The sequence below is a fragment of the Strigops habroptila genome, chromosome 6 (assembly GCF_004027225.2).
Source record: "Strigops habroptila isolate Jane chromosome 6, bStrHab1.2.pri, whole genome shotgun sequence".
Taxonomy (NCBI): domain Eukaryota; kingdom Metazoa; phylum Chordata; class Aves; order Psittaciformes; family Psittacidae; genus Strigops; species Strigops habroptila.
In genome coordinates, this window is record NC_044282.2 from 43,631,838 (window position 1) to 43,643,929 (window position 12,092).

The 12,092-nt window shown below is 39.0% G+C and overlaps 1 protein-coding gene across 1 annotated transcript in view; it reads right to left on the reverse strand.

The window, feature by feature from the left end:
• Positions 1-767: 767 nt before the first annotated feature.
• The window catches only part of PXDN (peroxidasin), a 152,286-nt gene continuing 140,961 nt past the window's right edge, over positions 768-12,092 (reverse strand). Inside the window, exon 23 of the mRNA XM_030489709.1 lies at positions 768-944. Coding sequence (XP_030345569.1) covers positions 939-944 — 6 coding nt within the window. The 3' untranslated portion in view covers positions 768-938. The remainder of the gene's footprint in view (positions 945-12,092) is intronic.

The window sequence follows — 12,092 nt, forward strand, 5'->3', positions numbered from 1 at the left end:
AAATTCCTTCTGCAGTCAGCAAAGAAAGAGCTACAGTTTTGAAGGCTTCTGTAGAACTGTAAAGTAAAATCACACTAAGGTTCTTACCTCACTTACTGACTTAATTGAAAATATCTACATCCACTAGCAACCCAAACTGCTGGTTTCCTTCAAAGGACATAGTGAAGTGGTCAGCACAGGACAGTGGGTGTGAAACTCTTCTCTTTCAGGGTCTCAGCCCACTTTCCCAAAGAAATTCTCTAACTGCTAGCTTTTGGGGTTTTCACTCCTTTTATAGTTGTGGAGCCAAAATTGCAGGAGTGCAAAGTGGTGAGACATGGAGAGCAGGTAAGAGGGATTCTGGCTCTCACCTGCAGCGGAAAGACTTGAATGGGATGGGAAAAAAAAAAAGGTGTTTGTGGGTGAGAAAATAAATATTTTCAATTATTGATATTGAATAAGAAACAGAAAATGCTGACATTGGCCCACACTAAAACATTTGTCTCCTCAGATGATAATCCATATAGCACAGCAAGGCAGTGCTGCAGTGTTTGAAAGACACCTTTCAGACACACTGGCAAAGTTATTCCATTAATTTTATTCAACATCTATTAGAAAGCTGGACGACTTTATTGAGAAAGTGAGAGATCTTCCAATTAATTCATAATGCTGTTAGCAAAATCCTCTGGGAATTAGTCCTGAAACTAAGTTATATGAAGAAGTTCTATAAAGAATGTATATGAAAACTCATGTAAATTTGTCATTTAATTACCACTAATAACACGATGTTTCAAGGAGGTGACATTTTATTACTTGCTGTCATAGCACAAGGCTTTGAACTCCCTCTTAGCACAGGTGTAAATGCAGCACAATTCTGGATAAGTACAAAGAGTCACAGTCACTCTCTTCTGCTCTACATCTTCAACATCACTTAATTTCCATATTTTGCACTTCTGATTCTATTTCTGTAACAAAGAATGAGGAAATTGAGCTTGTGACATAAGCATGAGGTCTGCAATGAGAACAAATCACTAGGGAGCCTTCAGTAGTGCCACACAGAGCATGTATAAAAGCATCGTCTGGAAAAAACACTTTAATACAACAAGCTTATTATCACTGCTATGTAGATGTGTTTCATTACCTGGTTTATTTCACTTACATACAAAAGGCCTACAGCCTACAATATTTCATATAATACTGGGTTACTAAAAACTGTATCCAGTTACTTTTTAAAAGCAGTGATGTTACAGTTGGTGTCCCATTGATCTAAACAAAATGTCAAGCAGATGATGAGTCCTTTGGCTGAACTTTTTTCATTAGAAAAATGGTGATTCACTCAAATTGAAACTCTATAAAGGAATGTCCAGCTTTAGGGAGATGTTGTCCTGGTGCAGCATCTGATGTTCAGAACAGCACCTCTGTGCTAAGAAGCTTGATACTGAAGCAGCAGCTGAGACACTCACTGGGTTGCTGGCCACAGAAGGTCAAAAGGTCAAAGACATGTATTAACAGAGTAGTGCAAGGAAAAATCCTCAATTCCCAGGATTTGAATCATATCAGGGTCAAAGCAGTTTATTGGTTTGTTAATGACATAGAAATTACTGGCAATCAGTAATTCAGGTTCATTATCAGCAAAGCAACAGATAATCTACAAAACTAGACACATACAAAGTGTCCATAGACACTTGTGAATTTCTGAACACTCTTTTATAAAAAAATCCAAAAAGTTCTAATCCCACCCCAGTACACACACACACAGAGTGAGGTGCACATGGGTGCCCTCTCTGTGGCCATATGGGGTCATATGTGCACCTTCTATCCTGAGACTGGAGGTTCCCTCATTTGCACATTACACATTTTCATCTCTCACTGGAGATTTGGGTGCTGCAGCCCTGTGTGTGCCCCTGCAGCTCCTCACAGCCTGCTGGAGCTGGTGCAAAATGCCCCTAATAGTCTCACAGGCACACCAAGGTATATGTGCTCAGGGTGGGCACAGGTGAGTTGTGGTGACCCACAGGAAGGCCGCAATGCTGCAGGGCAGCTGTTGGCAGTGCACACCAGGCTTTGCTTCATGTGCTTACACCTATGTCTCCCAGGTAAAAATATTCTAGGAGTCTTTTACACTTCTTTTGAAGCTTTTTATAATTGAAAAGTCCCCAGGCAAATGCCTGGTTACTGTTTAACCTGGGTGGTGGTGATCTTCCTCTGCAGCAGTACCAGTCTGCCAGTAAACATCCTCACAGTAGTTAGTTTGGGGTGATCTATTCACACATCCACTTTTCAAGCACTCGGGCTTGTTGGCTTTTGGATGTTTGGGATTTTTTTTTATCATTCCCCAACTGCAATCAATGATTTCATCTGTTTCAATCATTTAAGAGATTTAATAGTTTGGCTGCAAGTGGTGATCAAAAGTTTGAAAAGGGATTTGAAACTAGGTACCTAGTTTTTATATTCCTGGAATGAAACACCTTAACAAAACCCATCTTCAAAGACATTCCATAAGGGGAGAGAGATGAAGGGATATCTGATTGCTGCCTAATATAAACTTATAGGCAAAACAGAGGCAAACTTTTCTCAGAGGTGCTTAACAAAGGGTCAAGAAGCAACAGTTAAAAGTTGCAGCAAGGGAAACTTCAAGTTTCTATTTGCACATAGAAACTCCCCATGAAAGTGGTTAAGCACAGGTCTCCAGAGGGCTTGTGGTATGTCCACCATCAGAAATTGACTGGACAAGGCCATGAGTTACCAGAACTAAACTTGGAAAGCGATGCTACCTGGAGAAGGAGGTTGGGTTATATGACCTTTTGTAATCTCTTCTAATGTAAATAATTCTGTGATTCAGCACTTCTACCTTTCACATACTTAGTGCCCTCCTAAGGGTAAATCATAGAATCACAGAATTGTTAGGGTTGGAAGGGACCTCTGGAGAAATGCCTGATTACTGTGAGCAAGTCTGCAGTCTAGTCTAGCAGTTAAAGCACTCATGAAGAACACTGCGTTTAAAGTAGTAAAATACTTAGTGTACAAGCACTGACTTGGCAGAGTCCGGACAAATCCATTCTTTTAAATTCTCTTAAACACAAAACCAGACAGGTGCCATTGATTTTAGGACCCTGAGAAATACAGAAAGGTGAGCTTAACACAAGAAAGAGTGAGATGCTAGAGAATGTGTTTGTATCTGTGCTAACTCCATCACTATTGGGAAAGAGCTGTAATGATTTTATAGCCTGAATGTAAATGCTAATATTAGCGTAACTGGCCTAGTAATAACACTGACAGCTTTAGACTAATAAGAAAGTATTGGCTCCATATAGAAGGTGTGTTTCTTTAGCCCACTTTTTCGTATAGTGTGCAGCCTAGTACCCAGCCCTTGAGAATCATTTGCTGAAATTGGATGTAACAATTGATGAAGAATATGAGCACCAAACCATGTAACAGGGGATGTATCAGCTGATCAGGGCAAACAGCTGGTTTGAAGCCAGGATTGTTTGGAAAAGCCCAAGACAGCCAGGGCCATAGGAAAAAAATTAACCAGAGCCCATCGAGTTCCAGTGTCCATCCTAATTAGCACAGGCATGTGCCTCTCTGCTGAACTTTGTGCTTACTGTGTGGCAAGTAATGCACAAAGACCACACCTAACAGACCCTGCTTTCCCTAGACAGCTCTTTATCTCAGCTCTGAATCACAACATAGATGAGGCAGGAACTAAAAAGACTTCTTTGCACATTTGCATGCCGGGAGAACTTTGCAGTGCCAAATGGAGATGTTAAGTACAAGTATGTTTGGGAGTTCAGATTTTCCAATTTGCGCTTCTTGACTGTGATCTGAAGCTGATAGGATCTTTTGAAAGAACTTCATATCTGAAAGTTAGACAAGAAAGAAACTGGACAAAAAAAAAAAGATATCTGGTGAGTTCAACCTCTCAGATCTACTTAGGGGAGAAAAAAAAAAGCAAGAAAAAGATAAAAGAAGGGATCTGTTGCCTAAGCAGGAAAGTATCCTGAGAAAATGCATCTGTAAAAAGCAGAGAATGCTTGTCCATTTAAGATTCATTGGCAACCAGCTACACCAGGAGCAGGAGGAAACCTAGGAACCTCTCAGTAAAATCCTCTTCTCACAGGACTTAGGCTTGCTTTAGCTTATTTTCTTTTGCTTTGTTTGTAGTTTGTGCTGTAAAAGGTCAAGGTTCCACAGAAAAATCTCAAAAAATAATTAGCTGTGATGTTTCTGCCACATTTTTGGCTACAGAGTAGTAGAAATTGTAGTGCAAACATCCTCAAGCTAGTGTAAACCTAGAGCCTTTTCCTGATTTCTTCACTACTGATCTACTACTGTGTGAAATAAGCCTCCTTCTTGTATCTCCTGCTCCCAAGAGAGTAACCAGTGTCTGGATATTAAGCTGTCAGAAGTGATTGCTATGAGTCCTAATTTGGTCACCTAATAATTCACCCATTGGGGACTTTCAAGTAATGGAGAGGTGGATTCCTAACCAAGGATGTCTGAAACCACTGTTTGGAGACCTCCATAGCTAGGTACAAAGCCTAGGACCAGATTAGGCTCTCTGAATCAGTTTGTGGGAGCCTGGAGTCTGCTTTTTAAGCACTGAAGCATTCAAGTTTAATGTGTAAATGATAGTTTTCTCTTATCTTTGAGGAGTGTAGGACATCTTCGATGTTTTGTTCCTGTGCAGGAAAAGAAAAATAGTTTATTTCACCTACGTAAAGTTAAAGCCATAATGTCTTCTTTAAAAGTTCAAATTTAGTTCTGCTAGAGTGTGCTTTGAATGTATTGCATCCTGGTAATATTCTTCTATACATGGACTCCTTTATTGCTACATGGATACCAGTACAGGGGAAAAAAAAATCTCCTCTAGTAGTAAAACAGAACTTCCTTGTTCAACAGTACAAACCCTTCAGAGGTATGTACTTCAGAATAAAGAAAAAATAAAGAAATATTTCAAATAAAGAAAACTTTATTTTATCTTTTTAAGACCTAAAGTACTTCAGTGGTGTAATAGTACAGATAAGAGAATATGTTTTCACCTTTCTCTGTAAAATAGTATCAAATAAGAGAATATCTTTTCACCTTTCTCTGTAAAATAATATCTGTGGAAATAAACATGAAAACTTTTTTATTTGTATTGGAAATTATCCAAACGTATTACGAATTTCTAGAGTTAAGTTTCCAATTCTTCTGTTAAATCTTAAGTGTCATTTTTTTACTACAGCCTTTAATAACATGAACATATACTATTTTTCCACAGGATACTATGTCATTCAGTGCACAGTATAGACTGTTAGGCTTGTAATGAATGAAACCATTGTCTGTACAAACCCTGCCTTATGTTTGATAGAGTTTCAAAGTTATATAGAAAACAAAAAAATGGGGACTTAAGCAGGAGAAAGGATGGTCTTGTTTGTCAGTTGGTTGAGTACAGGCTGTGTATAGTTCAGCCTCTGCAATACGTCCAGCTTCTCAGAAAAGCCTAATTTCAATATTTTCTATGAAAATGAGAGTTGGAGAAAGCAAAATGGGTGGAAATCCTGTGCAAAGTGGCACTTACATATATTTATCCATAATTTTTAATATAATGGATAAATATAAAATGATATATTTAAATATTTTATAACACATAAGCACATTAAAAATAATAAATTTTCAATATCTTTATAAATTGAGGGCTCAAATCATAATGTTTGTAACTAGCTGCACAAGTTGTGCAAACTTTACAGAGTTGACATGTCTAGCCCAAATCAGAAGATAAATCCATTGCAATGCCTTGTTATTTTTAATGCAAATTAATTTCTACTAGAATAATTGTTTCATTTCTAATTTCAGCAACATTAACTGTGTATTGGTTTTGGCTCTCTTTATTGAGTACATAGGTGCTTTGGGAATATTCACAGACACAGCAATGCTTGTAGATGCTGGGAAATTTTTTTTGCCCACAAGGTGGTGATGTTACTATGTCATACAGCGTTTTCAGTTCAGAATGAACTGAAGTAGTTTTACGTCCGAAAGGAAGAAAATGTCATGCTATTTGATGCAATGAGCAGTATAACTTAAGCTCGCATTTATTTAGCTAAAAGGTTAAATGACTTCAGCCTCTTCAACATTTCAAATTAAAACGTGTTTTTGTAGGTATCTTCACCCAGAATTGCCTGGACAGCAACTTTATCTTAAGAGCCGAATAACTGAAATGCAGAGGAATTAGCTTCTGTTTGTGGTTAGAGCTGTAGGATCTTTTTAGTTAGATAGATGACAACCATTTCTGAATGTACTCAGCAGCTGACACTGGGGCTTTGGAGAACTGATGATGCGTGTGCCTAAACTTGTGGTGAGGAGGGTTGGTTAAACTGGGCTGTGGAATGCCAAATCTCCTTCTTTTACATAGTTGATTAAAAACCCATGTTCATCACTAAAGATTCAAAACTGATAAACACCTAGATAAATTAACAGCTATATAAATTTCAAAGTGGTATCTCCTAGCTATGTGTTCTTACTGAAAAACTAACTGTTGTTGTGTTCTTGAAGTGCAAGGACAGAAGCTGGCAAGCCGCACCAAGAAATGGAACATAGAATTTCATGTATCACTGTGGTCATTAAGACAGAAAGTCTGTCTCTTCTTAATTTTATTTTGGAAAGAGTGAGAACTGGTGAGCATCACAGCATAGCTGGTATTCCTTATCCGCCAAAATTACCTGCATCAAAGTAGCTGAAATATTTTTAACTGATAATATCTTTACACCTGAGATGTAAAGGGTTGTCTTCGACTGTAGTTGCTCAGTGCTTTTCAGACAATGTTGCAGTTAGTTAGCTTTTTATGAGTAGGATCAGTATACCAGTGTTATGCACTATAACATGTTACGTCAGAAGTAGTGTCTGAAGACACAAATCTGACAGAATCGTAGAAGAGCCCGGGTTGGAAGGGACCTTTGAAAGGTCATCTGGTCCAGCCATTCATGGGAAAGGGAGCTTTCATGAGATTATGTAGTACCCTGCCCAATCCTATCTGGAAAATCTCCAGTGATGTGGGCTCTACCACAACCCTTGTTCCAGCACTTGAAGCACTGTTGCTAATACAAGCAAGTCAAGGCCAGGTTGGAAGGGGCTTTGAGCAACCTGGTCTAGTGGAAGGTGTTCCTTTATAGATTCAAAAATTGATAGCTTTAGATCCCTCCTCTTTTTCTTGCTATCTAAGAGCATTAAACCTGCTAAAAATTCATTCAAATATTTGATTATTCTGAAGCATCACATTTCTTCTTTAATCAAAGCAATATCTAAAGTGAGAGAATATATCAAGTTTTAAGTTTTTCACTTCAGTCAAAATGTGGGAACAAACAGTATCAGACTATGTATAGTAAAATTCCTTTCAAAATCTTTGATGTAGCCCAAGATAGTCCTAATATACAGTAAATGAGTGCAACTTCATGGGAAATAAATAAACTTTTGAAAGCCAACAGCAAAACATCTAAAATCTGCCTGGAAAAACATACACATAATTTACATTGAGGAAATGATGTTCTTAATTACTCTTTTAAAATGTACTCCTTTGGCCACCGGCACATACAATAGCAGAATTTAACATCCACGTAAATGGAGGCAGACTTTGGCACTGAGTGCTTTCTTCAGGAAGCTCAGTGGTCTGGGAACGTTACTGATGTGTCTGCAACCATGTGAGAGAAATATATTTAAACTCAGCTCAGAGGAATTATTTTTAGTCCAAGATATGAAATGGACTGATTGTATCAGTCATTATCAGTCATTTCTAGCACAAAATTATCTAGTGTAAGGAGTGACCTACTCTGAGTAGCATTGCTTCAGCTAACAGCTTAAAGATGCAGAAAATCAACAAAAAATGTGGCAATAATTTGACTGCAGGCAGCTAAGAGGAGACTCCCAGAAAAACTGAGGATTCTGTCTTAATCTAAGAGAAAAATGGAGACATTCTTTCTAAATAGGATGCTTTATATTAAAATCATCAACAACCTTAGAACATCAAGTTCTCTTGAACCACATTAAGGAAAGGTTAGACAAGAAAATAATTAACATGCTCATAGTTATGTTCTTCTGAAGCTCTTGCAATCACCACGTAATTGCTTTTTAAAGCATTTTCTCTGCAGGTTTTTTTTTTTTTTCAATTTTTGAATAAATAGTCTGGTTAAGAGATTTTAGTTTGTGAATTGCAAGGAAAAGACTGCTTTAGTAAAGGAACAAGAAATTTCTTGCTGAATAAAGAGTGAGTTCATGAGAAACCATTGAAGATCGTTCCATTCTTCTACAATCAATGTGTGATTTTTTATTTTAAATTACTATGTGAAAGTGGGTTACTCACATAGCCTTCCATGTACTCAAGCCAAGTGCATTTTCACATTAAGATGATGACAACATGCAAATCTCAGCTTCATGGTTTCTGTTAGCTGTCTGAGGATTTCCTCTGATACCTTTTTGGCCATAAGTAAAGACCTGCACACCAAGAACTACTTGGTACTATCTATCTTTTATTCCATGAATGCAATGTTGAATTTCATGGTGCAAGAATTCGCCTGCAGGACCTCAGGGCTCTTCCCCTTCTACAGAGATTTCTAACTACTAAGCTACCAAGCCAGCTGTCCCACTCTGGCTACTTCTCGTATTGTTTCCTTCATTCAGAAACCTCAACTGAAGCAATGGCAATACTTACCATGCTGCTTCTGTCTCACATATAAGCTGTTCTTTGACAAGGAGAGAATTTAAGTCTTATACTCCTCGTTTAGCTAAGGCAGTAAATAAGCCCAAGTAAGTGACCCTAAATGATCTCCCTTCCCCAGGTAAGTGTTTTAATGAACAAGATAGTTCTGCAAAAGATGTTTTATTCTATTATACTGTATTTTACTCTGCCTATAGAATCCATTTCCATAGTCTTCCTTTAAAAGCATTATGCTTCTGTTGCCAATTGAACGTAAGCACAGAACATGTAATCATTGAGATCTGACACAAATTCCTAAACATACTAATGCCTGGAGGTTGCACAGAACCAGCTACAATTTTTGACATCAGTGCTTGAGCATTACGGGAATCCAGTTCATAACATGACCTAGAAAGAGGTCTTAATTATTCTTAGACAATTAAGGTAACTCTAAAACATATTTTAATTTGTCAATGTGCCTGCCTGGAGCCTTGACTCCGCACTTAAACTCAATGGAGCAGAAAAATCTCTGTCATAATCCATCTTTGGCAATTTCTGTTGGCTAGCCTTCTCCTGTTGGCTAGCCTTCTCCTCTCAGAGCACAGAGATTTGGAACTACCATTTTGAACTGTACAACCCCTCCCATGCCCTGAGGACTGTAAGTCTCGACTCTAGATTACATTCCAGTGAAAAGTGCTTAAAATATAGTTGCTACACTGCTTATTCTCAAGATCCTTAAATCCTCTTTTGGCTTTAACCGAACTTCCCATTAAAGATCAAACATTTAATGTCTAGCAAGTCTATGAAACTGAGCATTTCAGACTGTTTGCTAAAAATGTAGGACTCAGAATAAGGTGGAACAAATACTTAAGTCTGATACATTGTGCACGTTTTTATGCCTTTTCTTCCAGCTGGAGATTAATTAAATTAATGCAAAATTTTTGCAGTAAAACCTGACACTGGGAACCACATGAGATAATTGCATGTACAGAGCTGAAATCAAGCCTGTTTAAAGATTCCCTAAACTTCATGAGCCTTTTCATATTCACCCAGACCACTTTGAGGTTTCACATTGAAATTATGTCTAACTCAAGGTTTTGACATGACACCAAGTGAAATTCTGTTTCATTTTTTAGCTCCATCCAAAGTTCCTCCCCCCAAAAAAAGGGACTATATCACTATTTGCTGTAAACCAGCATCTCTACATTACTTTCAGCAAGGCTGCGCAAGTTTACAACAACTGAAGAGCTGATCCTAGTGAAGTAAGCCGTGTGGTGAGTTGAACCAAAGAAAATGTTCAAATGAGTAAGGCCAGCTGTATAGCACAGGCAGACTCTGCAGATGGGCACTGTGCCAGGCTTCCTCATTAACTGCCTCCCTATACTTCATTGAAGGAAGCTGGAAGCCAGTCCAAATCTCCTAAGCTCCTCAGCACCACCCCTCTTTTTCTACTCCAGCTGCAGCTTCCAGATACTGCTCACACTGGCAACAAAAATGGGAATACAGACAAGGAAACTTTCTAAACAGTACTTTTCATGAGCTACAGGAAGTGGGCTTAGTCATGGGTAATTCTAGCTCCTGGAGCAGTAGTGTTGTAGGGGTTAATGGTGAGGAGACAAGTAGAGGAAATTATGTAGGAGGAGAAGCTGGTGCAGGAGAAACAAGGGAAAAAAAAAAAGCATATGGGAAAGTTAGAAATTATGTGAGCTGGTTTCAAAGAAATGGGGACAAGGCAGCTCTGAGACCATAAAGACTTTTGGAAAAGACTGAGGGGAAGAACAGAAAAGGACAAAAGGAAGCATAATGGGATAAGGTTCACAAGTGAAGAGACGTTTGCAAAGCAGTTCTGTGTCTGGAAAGGAAGCTGAGTGGGGCAGTGTGGTAGAGGAGGACTTTTAGGACAACTAGTCAAGAAAACTAGACCAGGAGAATGTAGAAGGAGTCAACAAGAGACACTGGGGCTGGAGAGACTGGAGCTGAGAGGTGGTGTGGGAAGAAATTACATTGGATAGAAGGCTCAGAGAGAAAAACATGGATTAACTGAGCAAAACTCTGGAAGCAGTATGTGTGAGGGGAACACCTGACTGAGATGCTGGGAGAGCAGCAATGCTTAACACAAGCACAGCGGTGGGGTCATCAGCAAAAAGGCTTCTCAGGAAAAGAGATGGCCTGACATGTCAGTATCCAGTAAAGCTCAGTCTCCCTTAGAACTGAAACGCAGATCATTTTTGAGCTTCAACATTTCCAGTGGCAGCACATAAGCATGAACGCCAGAGATAATTTTATGCTGGAATGGTCAAAAATAGCATGTATTTGAATGGTTCTGCCATCGGTTATCTGTGCTGTTCAGTATTAGCATTCTGGCACTTCACTCCTCCCAGAATAACACTGCTGAAGCCTATTGCCAATCAATCTCAATTCCCTCTCATGGCTATTGCGGAGATGATAGCAACTTATTACTGCTATCAATTAATCACTGAGTTCAAGTGGGGCTTGAAGAGGAAATGAGAACAGAGTGAAAGCTGTGTTGTGGAACTGGTGAATTAATGTGCACGAGCCAGAAGGGCTGTTTGGAAAGATTCACTTTTTTTCCTTTGTGCCACAGTGGGGAAAAAAAAACCTAAACACCAAAACAAAAACCGAATTAAAAAAAAAAAAAAACCCACACAAAAAAAAAAAAAACCCCACCAAAAACAAACACAAAAAACCCCAACAAGCAAACAACAACAACAACAAAAATCCAAACCAAACTAAAACCACTAGATTTAATAGAAAATTCAGTAAGACCATATGATAGTTCTAGTATCAGTAAGACTTCTGCTTTCTGTCTTTCAGAAAAGAGGAGACATACAATGAGTGAGACAGGGAGCAAGGGAAAGGACAATTCCTGGAAAATGCAGTTCTATCCTATGGGTAGTCACCAAGTTGCTTTGCAATGTTGGGCAATCAAGCCTGTCAGCCAGGGCACAAAGTCCATATTTTCCATTCCCTGGTACCTGGTTTAGAGGACTGAAACAAAGACTATTTGCTGCTGGCCTTCTCACTTCAGCTATGTTCTCTGATGAAAAGTGTTCAGCTTAAGTACTTAAGCCCTCTATCAAATTTCTCAAGTTGGAAGGGCTGATACCTTTAGCTAGCTACTCTCTGCCCCTTGTAGTTATGACACTAGTTCTGTTACAGATTTGTGCGTACAATATGTATGATAAATACTCAAGATAGTTTGTTAAATGCTTTACCAAGTGCTATACATAATCAGTAGCTGGTAAGCCAGAGTTTCTTTTTCCTTTTTTAGTCTTCAGAGCGTGTATGATCCCTCAGTCCCCACTGCCTGGCCTGTGTGAGCTGGCAGGAGGTCCCTGAGGAAGCACCAGCTGATGGCTGCTGGAGCATAGCGTAGGCTGGGCCTGCTCCCTCCTGCTCCTCCCTGCCAAGTCTGAGTCTTCCT